The 16,938-nt window shown below is 35.3% G+C and overlaps 2 protein-coding genes across 2 annotated transcripts; one reads left to right on the top strand and one right to left on the bottom strand.

Annotated features, from left to right (window-relative positions):
• Window positions 1–12,777: 12,777 nt before the first annotated feature.
• On the top strand, window positions 12,778–13,157 carry CBG00131 (the record flags this gene model as incomplete). Its single annotated transcript, XM_002645207.1, has 2 exons — window positions 12,778–12,813; window positions 12,975–13,157. 2 exons carry the CDS (start codon window positions 12,778–12,780, stop codon window positions 13,155–13,157), a joined length of 219 nt encoding a protein of 72 aa, XP_002645253.1.
• Window positions 13,158–14,090: 933 nt separating this feature from the next.
• CBG27894 lies at window positions 14,091–15,209 on the bottom strand (the record flags this gene model as incomplete). Its single annotated transcript, XM_045240140.1, has 2 exons — window positions 14,091–14,149; window positions 14,519–15,209. 2 exons carry the CDS (start codon window positions 15,207–15,209, stop codon window positions 14,091–14,093), a joined length of 750 nt encoding a protein of 249 aa, XP_045097892.1.
• Between the last annotated feature and the right edge of the window lie 1,729 nt (window positions 15,210–16,938).

The following is a 16,938-nucleotide window of genomic DNA, read 5'->3' as shown; positions in this document are numbered from 1 at the left end:
TTTGTGTCTGATCTAGAAAAAATATGCAAAATAAATTTTAGCACGAAAAAATTCAAGTGGAGAAAAATGGAGAACATAGATCACAAAACAAATGTTCGATAGTGTTAATCAAGGGAAAAGAAACAAATCAAGTGCGCATGTTGAAAAATGAAATCGGAGAGATCGGAGAGAAAATTGCGGTTTTTTTTCATCGGCGGAAGAAAAGGAGGGTAGTGGCTCATTGCCGTTTTCTCTCAACCGTTTCGATTTGATCGGTGGAAGGATATATAATGTCAATAGATGATTGCAAGAGAGATTCATGTTTTATCAACGCTGATACATTCTTGTGAGTACTGTCATCATTAGGAAGGATGAGGAGGTGGCACTTGTCTAGCAACGACAGAAAAAATGTTGCGATAAGATCAAAAATTTAGTAGCACAAAATAAGTAGGTGGAGACTGAATTGAGACTTTATTTTTTCGAAATTCGTTTCAGAAAGAAAAGTAAAATGAGAGAGTGCGGTGCAATTAGAATGGCTGAGAAACTGTGTATAGGAAAGAAGAAATCGAAGGAATCCATACAACATGACAAATCAATTCAAACCTATTCACGCATAACGACGCAGACATGTAGAACGATGGGAATAAGTTTGATTGCGGCATGGCACAGGAAATCAAGACAAATATGGAAACTTTGCTTCTCGGTTCCTCTTCTCACTCCGTCTTTTCTCATTTCCAATGTATGGGTGTGTATTAGCGTGTATTTGTCATTTAGCAAACATTCCTGAATTTGTCCGGGATGGTATTTACAGTTGGAGGAGGCTAGTATCAATTTTGGACTTGAAAGTCTTTTTTTTTTTAGTAATTTGAAAAATGTTTTTGGTAATTTGAAAAAAAAATCTAAAAAGCTTGGCTTTATATAAAAGCAAATTAGGAAATTCACTTGTCATTAATATCCGTGACCCCTGTAAGAAAAGTGTCCCGAGTCGTCATTCTCAACCAGCGTCAGCTTGTTTCTCGTAAGAGTTGTTGAAAATGATAAACTGACACAGCATTCTTGATATTATGAATGAAGTTTTATCAGTTGATTACACTTCGAAAACTCTTTCAGGAAACAAAATTGATTCGGTAAAAGTTGACAGTGTAAGGCCCTTTTGTACTTTTTTTTCACAAAAAAACATTAATAGTTGTTTACAACAGTAAAGCCACGAAATTAATTTTGTCAGTTGTTGTGAGGTTAGTATCAATTTTAGACTCAAAATTCTCCCGTTATTGGTAATTTGAAGGAAATTTTGAGAAAAAATTAAATCGGTCCCAGTTACTTTTCATTATCAAAGTACCGTGATTTTATCATTTTTTGCACGATACAAAACAACTTGGGTCAACTTGAATGGAGGGGGCCTCACTATTGCAGGTATTACAGCGCACGAGATTTTGAAAAACTAAGTGATTGGTTTTTCTACGAAAAAAAACAAGAAAATAGTTGTTTTCACATCAGTAAAGCTCACGATAACCATTTTCATCTAATTTTAGAATTTTGAATTGTTGTTCAAAAGGGACATTTTCACAAATTGAGGATTCTGTAATTACCAAAATGAAAAACTGACAAACAATTATTCTACCAAAAAAATGATAGTAACAAACAAAGAAAAAACAACAGGAGGCCAAAATATAATAAAAGATGAAGACATAAATAAAGGCATAGGGAGAGAAGGAAAAAAAGCAGATACATGTTATTACATCTCTTTTCCTCATTTTCCAAGATTTGCAGGATGAGACAAGGGAAGCCGTGAGATCAAAATGCAAAAAAAAAAACAAAAAAGGCAAAAAGTATAAAGCATTTTTGACAAGAAAAAAAAGAAGAAGATGAAGGGTAGAAGGTGGATGATATCTCTCCCAGACTCCAGAGATACACAGTTTTATGAGTGTCGGTTGGGTGAGTTTGCAAGATAAACACGATGAACACCTGTTTCTATGATGCACGGACCGATGCAAAACAATCCATTGGGTGATACAGCCCCCCGAGTTTGATGGAATTGATGGAAGAAGAAAAACGAGAACGAGCAGAAAGTGAATTTTTAAAAAGAGAAAGAGAAAGAGATCAACACTTTTCTTAGTTTCCGGGGCAGTAAATCAAAGTAATTTCTGAAGTCACAAGAATTTCGACATTCCAAAAGCATTATTAAAATTGAAAATATGGAATTTATGTCGCCTGTAGGGTTAGTCGATGCTATACGCGAATTTCAATAGAATCATAATTTTGGACAAAAATGTTGAGAGTTTACATTTTTAATTTTGAAAAATCAAAATTAATAATTTGAACAAATTAAATGTTTTGAGATTTTGGCTGAGCTCAAAAATCTCTGGTTAGTCTAGAGCTTGCTCATAAAACATGATGTTAAACTGTACAAAATCGAACGCATTCCAAAAAAACCCATATTCATGATTTATGATCAGACAGGTTGAAAATATATTATGAAAAAACAAAACACAAAAATGAATTTACATTTAGAAAATCAATAATTCATCTTCCTCGCAAAACTTTCTGCAATTAAAAATTTGTTTTCAATTTTAATAGGTTTGCTAGCTGATTTTCCTAAAAACTGTTTAGAGAAAAAGGCTAAAATCGAGAAAAATCGTGAAATATAATAGATCTCTTATTATATTTTTAACAATTGTTATCTAATTTTTGTTTTATATATTATTGAAAAATATTCTTCTAAATTCAAAATCGATTATCTCAAATCTTCCATTTTAGAAAATGATTGTTAACTTTTAAAATAACTGAAAACAAACAATTTCAAAAAAAGTTTGAAAACGGTAATCGTCAAATCTTTTCTTTGAAAACCTAGTTTCTTGTTTTCAGAAAGTACTGAAGATTTTTGTGAGACGCTTTTTGAATATTCTAATAACGAAGCTAATACTTGGGACATGATAGTTACCTAGTCAATACCACAAATTGAAGTAATTATTATACAAATTGATGCAAAGATTACAATTTTGAGAACAAAACTTTTTCAGTTTTGTCGAAAATAATTTTTTGACAAAATATTCAAAACCATTTGATTATATATTTCTGAGATATATGATCAGATACATATTCTCAACAAAAACCATTCAGCACATAAAATACCAGATGTCCAGACAAAAAGTTAGAAAAGTCCTGATTCAAAGTGAGACGAGAAGAAAATGTGCAAAAAACGAGTGGAAGAAGATAGAAGAAAAAAGATGAAAGCGTGAGAATATTTGGAGAAGAGGGGGGAATCTCGAAGAAAAAAAGAAGCGACAAAACAACGATAATAGGTCATGGAGTAGTGGAAATAGTAGTTGACTATAACGAGCCAGAAAAAAAAAGCACTGAGAAGTAGAAGACGTGTGCGGCAATAGACTCCCAAACAAACGATACATAACATCCCAAATTATGCTTATGCATATGTCTCAGTGACACTTTTTTTGTGTCTTCGTTGCTTTTTTCTCATTTTTTCAAAGAAATAACAGGAAAAAAACGAGGAATGCTCCTGCATATACGGGGGTTTTTTTAGTCTTCTATTCCCTGTTTTTTTCTGTTTTTGATGTGCCCCAAAAAACATATGCACACGTATTGGTTGTTTAGTTTCAAAGAGGTGAGGACTCCTACACACTTGCTGTTGTATGCGGAAAAGAAACGGAAAGCAAAACTTCTCTTTTTCTTATGTGCATATGTACGTATAGGTTAGCTAACCTTTTCGTTTTCCGTTTTTTTATGGAATATGTTTCTTTTTTTTTGACGAAAATAATTTTTTAAAAATGTGTGTTTTTTTAGATTTTCAAAAAACTATTCTGGTCCGATCTATCTTATAAATTCTCCGAAAGGACATTCAAAAATTTAAATTTCCTTTTCCCCACTCTCAACATGATTGCATTTTCTTTAAAGGAACATTTGAAAAGGAAGGACATTGAACAGCTCTTCAATGGAATCAAGCTCGAAGAGAAAACAAAACACTGAATAGTTTTTTATTCTTCTCTTCTTTCCGGTTTCTCAAACGGGCCGGACTCATTTAAGATGTTAAAGGAAAAAAAGGAAGAAGAAGAAGAGAAAAAAAAAGAAAAGTAAATTTTTGAATTCGTCGGTTTTCACACATTTTACTTTTTCAATACTGTGTTTATAATCATTTGAGCTTATGGGTTCGATTAATTATTATTTGAAATTAAGTAGTGACGTTGTACTAAAGATGTTTATAGTTATACATGTTTTGAAATCCATTCTTTTTTCCAATATACAGTAAAACCTGTATTAGAAGAGCCCTTTTATAAAAGGGCCTTCTCCAAAATGTGTTTTTGAAATCACAAATTTCCATACTTTTTCAGTAATTGTTTAGATAAAAAATGACCGGGAAAATAGAAGGGCTCCTATATGAACAGATGACTATGACAAACAGAAGAATGCACAATCCTCTGCAACGCAACATTGAACGCATCTGAAAAATCGATGGTTTGATTAGTAACGAAAATTCAATAGACGTTCGAAAAATCAGTTCATTTTTAAGAGAAACACACCGTCAGGTCAAACGGGGAATGTGCTTTTGGTAAAAAACAGTTGATGTGACAAAGTCCACAAATTAGGTTTTCTCCCGAGAAAACTTTGTTATTTGGGACTGTGATTAGAACAATTGAACTTCACGGAGCAGAAATTTCAAAACCATCCAATTTATCGGAATATATGATTACTATACTACCGTAAAACCTATATTGAAAGAGTCCCTTCAATAGAAGGGCCCCTCTAATAGAAGGGCCCACCGAGAGAGGCTCGGAAAAATAGTAGGGTCCGCGCTAAACATGACCGCATTCAAAATATGTCTTGAAATTGAAACAATTTCAAACGCCTTCAGTGAAAATTATTTAGGAAATTACTCAATTTAACAACATTTTGTTGAAAACAATTTTTTTTTTTGAAAAACCTGCTCAATTTTGATCAAATTGACAGATTTTCATTAGTTTCGAACGAAATTTAGTATAATTTTTTGATAAAAAATTTCGGAAAAAAATGGCCGGAAAAATAGAAGGGCCCCTGTAAAAGAAGGGCTCTCCGGTGGTAAATAGGAAAAATAGAAGGGCTGGCCCTTCTAATACAGGTTTTACGGTAGATATTTGAAGATAGAAGATTTGTTGTTATAATTTTTATATTTCCGAATTTTTTTTTGGACATCAAAATCCAAAACATCGAAATGGTAAACGACCCAGTTAAAATCTAATTCCGAAAAATTCCGGAATTTTAGAGAATATTCCGAAATTCTTAAAGCTGGGGTTACGGATATTCCAAACTTTTGGAAAATCTTGATTCCACCCACTTCTGTTTAAAATCAAAAATTGAGGGAAAATGAAAAAAATTCGATGGAATCAATTTCCTTAGCTCCATTACATTCTTGAAACTACATTTTTTCAAGAAAAGTGTCAAAGTTTAATATAAAAAAAAAACAGTAAATTCAGTACGCTCCGCTTCTACTGTATGAAATTCAACCAACTGTACTACTACAAAACTGAAAACCTCCTAAAAATTGTAAGCTGGAGAAACCCAGTACGATAGAAAACATGTTTTAGTGATTAATAAAAAACCACAGTAGATACCAAAAAACCAATTCGTGGTAAAGCCGGGGTCTGTTTTACTCTCTTTTCCACCAAAATCAAATTGGAGTCCCAAGACAAAATGGGTGGCTCCACGACTGGGTCACGTCCATCTTTCGTCTTTCAGTCTCTCAAAATTCCCGCCTCTCTTTGTGGAATTCTCGCACTGAATGGGTAATGAGCGGTGGAATTAGATGTAGCCTTAGGGTGGAAAGGAACTCAGAATGAAGAAGAAAATAAGGAGAAAAATGGAGAGAAAGAAGAAAACAAAGTGTCCATAAAGACGAAGAACTGACAAAAAAATAGGTGTGAAGACGACGAGGAACATGAATTTCGGTGGTAGTGGAAGCAAAATTAATTTGGAAAAAATTAGGTGAAAACAGAATACCCCATTATATCAACTATACTTTTTTGGAGTATAGGAGAAAAGGCAAAATGATGGTGTTGCTGTTCCTAGTAGAGAAAGAAAACCCGAGAAGGAAGCTCATTTATTTTGACGCGTCTTTTGCAATTTTTCATTTTTCTTCTTGTCTCCTTCACTTTCTCAATTTTCCCCCTTCTGTTTTTGACATTTTATGAGTATAAGAAAAGACAACCGCTTGTTGGGAATAGTAAAATAAAGTGAAAATTAGTAGAGATTTGGAAAATATACATTACCAGAAAACAAAAATCGCCCATCCACTTTGTCTATCCATTTATCTTGAGTTAGACCACCAGAAGATATCTCAGGTGCTCCTATCATTTTTCGATCGATCACTGAGCCGCGTGTATTAACGGGTGAAGAGCACTCTTGACACCAGAGTGAGAAGAAAAAGAAGAAACCATGAATTACACATTTGAGAAGCACAGCGCAAAATTTTGGAATTTCAAAACTTATTGATGAGATTGAAGGGGCCCATACTCCGAGGGTACATCGAAAAAGGGTACATCACTCTTATAGGGTACATTGACTCAGAGGGTACATTGACTGATAGGGTACATCTGTGGAGGAGTCTGATAGGGTACATTTAAGCAACTCTCATAGGGTACATCGACGAAATACTCAAAGGGTACATCGAAAAAATCTGAAAGGGTACATTGGTCTGATTTCGCACAGTTTTCGAATGTTCGTAACTTAATGAGACGGACAAGTTTTATAACGAAGTTTTGGTCATTCATCGGATTATAAGCAACTTACTGATGCTCGGCGAGGTTTTGCAACGTGCTCCTCCTCAATCTTGAATAGTACGCGCTCATTTCTCGATCACTCAGGAACGCTATTTCAAAACAATTTTAGTAATTTACCCGCATTCTGAAAGCTTGAGCAGCGAGCTACACTTTTTTTCTAGCCCAGGAAGATAAATAACTTCAAACAGATACAATGAAAGATACAATGTTCGTCCCTAAGTGATCGAGGAATGAGCGCTTACTATTCAAGATTGAGGAGGAGCACGTTGCAAAACCTCGCCGAGCATCAGTAAGTTGCTTATAATCCGATGAATGACCGAAACTTCGTTATAAAACTTGTCCGTCTCATTAAGTTACGAATATTCGAAAACTGTGCGAAATCAGACCAATGTACCCTTTCAGATTTTTTCGATGTACCCTTTGAGTATTTCGTCGATGTACCCTATGAGAGTTGCTTAAATGTACCCTATCAGACTCCTCCACAGATGTACCCTATCAGTCAATGTACCCTCTGAGTCAATGTACCCTATAAGAGTGATGTACCCTCAATGTACCCCTTTTTGATGTACCCCCGGAGTATGGACCGATTGAAGGGGGTAGAATAACATTGAAATATGTTTTGTAATAATTTTGGTGGGAAGGAAGTGATAATGAAGTGGACACAAGGAACCGGGGAGAGCGTGTGCATTAAAAATTATATACTCTTATCACGTAACAATGTTTATTTTCCTATGTCGTTGCAGATAACAACGAAAATAGGAATCAATGGTAAATCTATAGATTTGGAATTCCACTAAATAATTATGGGTTCAAATCTAACAAGGGTACCTTTTAAGTTGACCCTCTGATTTGCATAAACTAACTTCACAAGAGGAAAGAGCTTCTTTCAAAACCTATAAATCCGTTTTCAAAACCTGCTTAAAGAACCTCTAAAGTGCTGAAATTTCAGTTTCAGTATCAAAAAATCACCTTTTCAGTGGAAAACCGCCAATTTTCAAATTTGATTATCTCCACTCTTGGGAGATTGTAGAACTTGAAACTTTTTGTTATACTCAAAATCATGTGGAATTTCATATTTCAAAATGTTTCTCAAAAAAATTTCCAAAATTGGAAAATTGGGCCCACCCAAGGTATAGGCGAATTTTGAAAATTTCCAAAATTTTTCCGAACAGAAATTTCATTATAAAATTGTTAAGATATGAAATTTTGCATGATTTTAAGTATAACACAGAAAGTTTCAAGTTCTAAAATCTCCTAGGAGTGAAAAAAATTGAATGTGAAAATTTCCAATTTTACACTGAAAAAGTGATTTTTTGGTGCTGAAACTGAAATTTCATCACATTAGAGGTTTTTATGCAGATTTTAAAAACGGGTTTATAGGTTTTAAAAGGCGCTCTTTCATCCTGTATGGTTGGTTTAACCCAATTAGCCGGACAACTTGAAAAATTCTCTTGTAAGAAATATGGCTCAAAAGTTAATAGCAACTGTGGCGCATGATGTCCTTAAATCTGGTTCTCAGTTTTCTGAAAATCGACACTTCTCCTTAGCATACCATTAACCGAAAATAAGAAACTAGAAAAATAATGAGTACAAGACATATCCAGTATCATGCATAAATCTTGGAAAACGAGATGAGAGGCTAACCAGAGAAGGACCAAGTCGACTAAAACCAAACAAGTGCACAAATAAATGGTCATAAAGCTAAAAGTGAAGCGAGTCATAAAACAAGCGTCTTCTTTCTGGATGCAGATGGCTCCGATGGCCCGTGTCTCAGAACGCACGAACCTTTTGTGGGTGGGACCCCGAATTGAATGAGAAAAATGGAAACGAAAAGCGGAGGAAATACGGGAGGAAAAATTGAACGACAAAAGCTGACGGGATAGGAATCGTAACGAGAATTCGATGTGACTGACGAGTGACGGCTCGAAAATGGGTTGCGGGGAAACGGGAAGCCGAATGGAAGTGGAAAATGGTAGGATGAGCTGTTCTTGGGAGAATGAATCACCTTGAGGAAAGGAAATGAGCCATAAATCCGACCGAACGGAGAATTGGGAAAAGAGACGCCTGCTGGGAAGAATAGATGGAAAATTCGAAAATGGTCAATTCGGGATGGGAACCGGAATGAGAAGTGACGTGAAGTGCTCAATCAAGTGTTGCGTATAGTATATTTTTGAAACGAACGAAGATCTCAAATTTTTGAAGAAAAACTCGATGGGATACTGTAGGAAGTATGACTTAACAAATCTGTTATAAGTACCACTACTCCTCCTTCAACTTTTAGTCAATCTATCTCGTTCCACGGCTGTTTATATTTAAAAGCGGCCGGAAGACAAAACATTCATCATAATATCAAAAACAGTTTATTAATCAAGAATTTTTTGTCATGTCTTACAGAAACCAAAATGAACAAAGTCAAATTTTAGTAGACTGTTAGGAGACATTTCTATCAAAGGTAATTTCAGAACCATAGTAACCAGTGATTCATATTTGTTATACAGGGAATCGGTAGGGATCTTTGTGTAGAAACTGGTAGTTGAATACGTATTCTTTGTGGCCTATAATAATTACTGAAAAGTATTTCAATTATTTGGATTACCATAAACTAATCGAAGCTCATACACTTTGAGCTCAATTACCATGAAAGATGTCAATGGTTTGTTAACTAAAAAATTATTTCTCATAATATCACCAACATTTTATTAGTTTACAAATTTCCGATATCTCTCATAAGAGTCGAGATAATTGAGATCAAAATGCAGATATATGGCGTCCTTTTTTGAAGCAGTTAATGCGGCATTTTTTGAATTTTGGGGCATTTTCAGAAATTTGGCAATGCCGCAATCTTCGAAACTTGGCAATGCGGAATGCTTTGAAATTTGTCCTCTAAAGCGATAAAAATTATTCTATCCGCTAAAGTTGAAAATCCGTTATAACTTTTTCATATCTCTTGAATTTGCTGAACCACGCAAAAAATTGCCTTACTTGGAGAACATCCTAATTTGGAACATGAAATCTTTCATCATTTTACAATCATTTCCTAGAACCCATTATCTGAAGAAATACCCATTCCGATATTTTAATGATCTGATGTCTGATCTACCTGTTTTTATCTTTCAAAAATCATATCATAAATTACCCCCCCCCCCCCATCGGGATTATTTATTTCTCATCACGTTTCCATTCCCCCGGTTTATCAATGACTAGAAACAGAGAAAGATGCAACTTGATAACAAAACGTTCATCTCATTTTTTTTTCTTGCGATTGGATTGAATTTCAAGTGTCATTGAAAAAAAGAAGTAGTTCAAAAGTTCAAGGATCTAGTAAAAAAGTATACGTGGTGTGATGATGGTGCCATCGGATTGGAACTTTGCATCAGCACTAGGGTAGTTCATATTACACCTCATTCCGTTTTTCTTTCCCGTCACCAGCCTAGCACGTTCGAGTTCGCCAAATCCAATAAGAAATCGACCACTTGGCCGTGTGCGGGCTCTACGTGCCAGCTCAGATAGAGAAAGAAAGAGAGTACTAGAGGTTTCCCATGAAATATGATAGGTCGTGTTGAAACTTGTCTCCAAGAAACCAAATGAACCGGAATTTTCTGGCAGAAAGTTGTGATACTGCTCTTACCATATCACAACTGGGCAGGAACAACAAATAATGAATCAAAAAACCATTGTAGACAGTCAAGTATGATTCATTAACTTGACACAATACAGAATACAAAAAGCAGACTTTTATTTATGACTAATATGTCGTATTCTGTTTTGTTGCATTGTGAAACGTCGTCATTAGGAAATACGGCTAGTGTAAGTGTCAAAAAAGGAGTCGAATCTCAGCGCCATGTTGTCACCTTCACCCTTCTTTCCTCCCATGCTGTGAAAAAATATGCGAAATACGAGACGAACTAAATTGGAGATAGATGTCTTCTTCTTCTCCTTATTGAGAAGTAGAAGTAGGAGCCGTGAAGGATAGCCCTTTTCTTCTTCTACTACTTTTCAATCTTCTCCGTTTTCAACCCGAACAAAAAAAAAATGAAAAATGGAAACGAGGGGAAATAGACTAATGTCGTCAGCCTCAAAAAATTGGAAATAGAAGGTAAGACTGAAGGACTTTGGAATAAGGTATGAGGTCTGCTGGAGATCCTGGAAATGTTGCGTGTTGGATGAGAGTGCTCTTCAGATTTTCATCAGTCTATGTGGTTCAAATAAGATTTTATATTTTTGGAAATATCTGCATTCTTATAAATGACTATTAATTGTTATTTTTTGAATTTCGGAAGAACTGTTCTGAAAATGGCAGCTGCTAATAACTGATACAAATAACAAAGACAAAGCTGAGATTTTTTTCGATGTTTCCACAACCTTCCAAAACCTCTTGTTATAAATCGCGCCCCAGCGAACATGAGATTTCGATTTTCAAAGTATTAAACGTACAACGATGATCCAATATTTGATTGAAAATAGAAGGCTTAAATTTAGGTCCAATTTGAAATCTCTGAATTTTTTGTGGTCTAAAAGTTATCAGGCGCGCGATTCGTGAGAGTTGTATTTCAGACTCTTGAATGATTGTTGAATTTACTGTACACAGTCTAACAATTATTTAGTCGACAATTTTGAGTCAATTTATCTCGGTCCTTTTGTATCAAAGTCACAAATATCAAAAAGTAGGCAACTGACAAAGTAATGTTGAAAATCGGATAGACGTTTTGTCAGTTGCCCACTTTTTGATATCTTTCACTTGAAACAAAATACATTGGCTGAAAGTTGACGGTTATGGGCATTCAATTGTGTACAGTATCTGAGAAATCAAAAAATTTAACATCCACATTTTTACTCAAAGTGCTACTTTGCTAAATGGGTTTATTTTTATTCAGGAAGCTGCTTACAGTAGTTTCCAACTTTTCCGATTATGGAAGTTCTACATTTTTTGGATTATCAGTCGTTTAGATTTCCGGTTTTCTGAAAATACGGGAAGATTTGCTATGGTTTCCTAAAATAGAATACCACCCTTTACTTCCCGTTTGAGCTCAATTATCGTAATTTTTCAAAAAGATATCCAAAATTTGTTTACTGTCAAAATGTCGGTGATCTTATGACAAGCATTTTTTTCCGTTGACACATTTTTATATCTCTTATGAATGTTGAGATAATTGAGGTAAAACGACAAATGGCTTTCTATTAGAGTGTTTACGATAATTTACAGTATCCTTTTTACTTAATACTCATATCCCTTTACCAGTGTTTTTTTTTCATTTTATTGTTTTCTGTTTCCGTTACCCTGAAAACCTTTCATATGTTTGACCTGATAGTTCAAATCCAGACCGAGGTCACTTCATGATCAAGATGTAGCTGATGTAGCTGATTTCGTCTTCCCAATATCATATATTCATTCTCTGTTCAGTCTTTGTTTTGTGATCGATAAGAGAAGGTTCAAAGCTGACACAATTCAATGACAAACAACAACTTCCTGCTATCCATTTTTCGTTTTTCTCTCTTTGCTATCCCATCAAAGAACGGTTTTATTGCCACCATTCGCTGGATATGGCGAAGCGAAAAAAAAAGAGAAAAAGAGAGAGAATGTGAAAATGAAGAAGAATACAGTTAGAAGACGAAGAATCAGAAGAGAAAACCAAGAGGAAGAAGCGTAGCAGATTCATTGTTGTTGACGAAAGAGCGATCATTGTGGAGACACGCCAAGAGAAGACGATCAAAAGTGTGAAACACACAAAACCATCGTCATCAACTGAAGAATGAGAAAACGGCGACAACGAAGACGGAGAGGGTAGAAAATCATTATCAATTGACTGACTTCTTCTCGCCTTGTTTTGGGAAAAAAAGGAAAAAAAGGAGAGAAAAAAGGAGAAGGATACGGAACGGTGAGTGTATGTGTGTGGTGGTTGTGGTGGTAGGAGAGGACAATATTGATATTGGCAGAACATGATTTTTACCGCCTCGAAGTGGCCTTGCTGATTCTGATGTTTTGTTTTTTCAGTGATTCCGGCACTTCTTCAATTGTTACTGCAGTAGCCGTATGGCGTCGTCCTACTTTAAGATATTGGACGTCACAGTAAGTCGTTTGACCTTTATTTCTCTCTAAAGCATTCAACCCATGTTTGTCACATTGAACCTTTTATAACACTGAACGAGTTAGATATATACTCCTTGTGTGCTCCAGAACAACTTACTTCTGATCCGTTTCGATCTCCTTATCCCAATTCTTTTTTCCAGTACAAATGTGAAAAAGAGTGCCCATGTCGTCCAGAAAACAAGCTGACCTCTGCTCTTAAGCTCCCCACTGAGCAACCAACTGCTCAATCCACGGCACAAAAAAAAGTGCGCTTCACTGTTGTCCCTGTCACCGAATCTACAACCTTCATGTCAGGAAGTCCAATCAGATCCGGGTGGTTTTGATGTCGGGATGCGTTTTGGTTGTTGTATGTCTCTACCCCTCTTCTATGTGTCCTGCGCTGACGTAGTTATGATTAAAATTTGCAAAAACATTAAATGATATTGTTTTCGGTATGATTGATATCGAATAAATCATATGACTTGATTCGAGTTCAGACATAACAGTTATCACGTTCGAGTGATAAAAAATCTCTGAGAAATGGTGACAATGTAGGGTCATAAAGTCGATTTGTTTTTATGAGGGTTGAACAGTTGAAGATCTTCAGAATTCCAAAGTTTATTGATCGGTGAGACAAATAGGTTTTTCTGATGATCTCATTTCATAAATGAAATCATATCAGTCGTGATTCCAATTTTATTGTGAATATTTGAGTTCAGAAAAAATATTTGTAATATCCTTAGAAATGTTGACCATTGTTAGAAATTTGTTCATGATTTTTCGAACAATTCAGAAGGGTTTTTTAAAAATCTGAAATACAGTATGCCGCATTTTCTCTAATAGAAGTCTACCACATTCATGCAATTCGAGCTAAATTATCTCGGTTCCTTCAAAATACATCAAAAAATTATCAACTAATGAAATGTTATTGAACTTATGAAAACATTTTCTCAGTTGAAAATTTTTGATATCTTTTGAACTTTACGAGATAATTGAACTCAAATTGTACTATCGGGTGGGCTTCTGTTAGAAAAAATACGGTATTCTCTATTTGATCTAGGTGTTCCATTATTTGCGCATATAATATTTATTACATAAAATACACTCCAAATAATATAGAAACCTTCAAAGCGTTATAGACATGAAAACTGCACAAACACACAATGTGACTACTGTTTTACAAAACTTAAACACAAAACTTAAGTTTCAAAAAATTTCAACATCTAATTCGTTTTGCAAGTGAGACGAGCACCGTTTCGTGGGGATGAACAGAACGTTCAGTTATCGTAGATGAGCGTTTTTGTGGATCTGGTAACAACACCATTATCGGCTATATCTGTAAAACAATGATGAAATTTCTCAAAGTTTTGCAAAATATGCGCATTACCGATACACAAAAACGGTTGATTTCCGGCCATCCATTTTGACCGTTGGAGTCTAAAGCACAGCAGTGAAATCCAAGCGCTTTGAAAATTTTAAAGGGTGTAAAACAGACCTAGATAGAAAACTTTGCATTCACAGAATTTTCTAAAAATTGTTTCTTTTTTGTTTTACACTTTCCAAAATTTTCAAAGTCATCGGAACTTGATAGCCGAGCTCCAGACTTCCGAAAATAGTAAAAATTGGAGGAAATAATATGAAAAATTTGTTTTTATATATCTTATTGGCCGGTACTGTAGGTATTGTTGCACAAAATCAAACTCACCAAGATTAAAACCTTCCATCGTGTTTTCGGAAAGTTGCATGAAGCTGGGACCTTCGGGATAAAATTCAGGATCGGTGGTCTGACGAAGCTCCTCTAGCCGATCACTCAATTTTTTGATTCTGTTCAGTTCTTCCTGTTTCCAGGTTTTCATGGTATCTTCAGAAGTCATAAAGGCCTTTTCGAATTCCGAAATCACGTCCCACTCTTCAAGTTCATCTAAGTAGCGGAATTTGTCCAACAATCGAACATTTTTGCTGCGTTCCTCATCCAACTCATCTTGACATTTCTCCAATTCCGCTTCTAAAACTTTGAATTTCTCCGTATCCAACAACTCCATCATTTCTTGATAATCCGACGACTCGACACGAGCTTCTTCACATTTCGGAACAATCCAGGCTTGGTCCAGAACACAACCCGTACACTCGATGACTTCTTTCAACAGTTGCGATGTCATTTTTCCCTTCAACTTTTTCATACGTTCCTCTGATTTTTTTTCTTGGCGCTTCATTTTCTTTTTAAGTTCGTTTACTTCATTTCTGGAGGTGAGCTCCGCCAACTTCAATTTCTTTTTGAGATCTTCATTTTCTTGTTTCATCTCCTTCTCGTTTTCACTAGCTCTGTGACATGAACGGAAGAATTTTGCCTGGAGCGTCAAGAACTTTTTCACGATTTTCTCCCGTTTGAAGAACATATTGACAACTACCTGAAATTCGTTTGAATTGAAAAATGAAACAAAAATTGCATTCAACGTGTGAGAATCATATCTTATCGGGAACTCGGTCAGCGAAAAAACATATAAGTGGAAAATAATTTGTAAATGAGCAAAAACTAAACCTATCTTCTTAATATCATCTTGTGTTTTATCGCCAATCCTCGAAGTTTTTCCCAGGGTGAGGGAGGTTCCGACATTATAAGATTACAACACTTTGTGGAGCAAAAAAAAATGAAGCAATGAAAAATGAAGCAAAAATCTCAAAAAATGAAGAACATTGCGTGGGGCTGAGAGTAAACTGTTGAATACGGAGGAAATTTTAAACAATATACAGGTATCGTATTTCCTCTAATATAAGCGCACAGATAATATATATATGAGTTCACGAAACGTTGAAATTTTTCTCAGGAATCGAGATAATTGAGCTCTAAGTTGACGTTTAGGGTGAGCTTTTGTTAAAGACAATAGGGTGAAAGAAATTAAACAAAACTCAATAATTACAAGATTAGACTTTTTACTTATGGAAAAAATGAACACTGAAATATATGTAGCTATACCCGTCTCAAAAACGAGATTCCTAAAGTTCCAGATTTGATAGGTACAAAAAAAAGAACTTATAGCTTCAGAGCTGTGTCATTCCGTTTTTTCCTAGGAGGCAAGTTTCCCAAAGGAAAAATCTGTCATACCAAATTTGATCTATCGTTAAAAAAATTTTTTTGAGGGTTGCCAGGTCAAGAGAACAACGAGAAGAGATTTTGATTAGGTTGTGGAAAAGTGCCCAAAAGATGAAGAGTGAAGCGCCAAACTCGCGCTGCAGGCGCACCAGCCAGACGTTTGAAGCGCCGGACGCGCGGCAAACAGGCTGGTGTGAAAAATATGAATTTTTAGTCTCGTCTAGTATAACTAGTTATTGATATATTTGCTACCCCATTTTCTCTTCTTCTTACCGGTATCATTTTTTTCTGTGTTATATATCATAATTCTCCCGGTTTCCCTCTTTCACTCAGATCGGCCTCGTGAGGGGCATTTTCTGACATGTGAGTATTTTATGTCTTTCTGTCAATAAATAGTTACAATTACAAGATCTTATTCACAGTTGACCCCCAGTTCTCTTATGTAGTAGCTTTCACGTAAACAGTTCTCATTCTTTGTATTCCCTCATAAGCAGTTGAAATAGAGAACTCACCTTTCCGACCCAAGATGAGAGAATGGATGCTGGTGATTTATTATCTGATGTCTGAGCTCAGAACAAAAGACAGATCAAATCGTCGTGAGTGAATAGAATGGAAGCAAAGGTTTCAAAAAAGAGAGCTGTGCGAGCTCCTCCCCATTGCAGTTGGGATCAAATAAATTGATAAATGAGCCCTTGCATTCAAGATGGCAGTCAAGAAGCAGGGCTAAACAGTTGTGAACTCTGGTTCGATAGACGAAAGGATGGGAATAAATCTTCAGGTCAAGTTACTAATAATACATTTTGTGGGTCGCAAAACAATCTGATCGAAATAAAATATTATTAACTTGATTTAGTAATTATATATTTCAATAAACCGGATAGTTTCGAATCTCTGATTCTAAAAATATACCGTAAAACCTCTAATAGAACGACACCCGGGTCGTCCACTTTGAGCCTATATATCTCACTTCTTTTGAAAGATATCAAAAAGTGGTTAACTAGTAAAATGTTTATCAGGATATCAGCAACATTTTA

Source organism: Caenorhabditis briggsae (genome assembly GCF_000004555.2).
Source record: "Caenorhabditis briggsae complete genome, chrX, whole genome shotgun sequence".
Lineage (NCBI taxonomy): Eukaryota > Metazoa > Nematoda > Chromadorea > Rhabditida > Rhabditidae > Caenorhabditis > Caenorhabditis briggsae.
The sequence above is the reverse complement of the archived record's forward strand: the minus strand, read 5'-3'. Positions and strand labels throughout refer to the sequence as shown.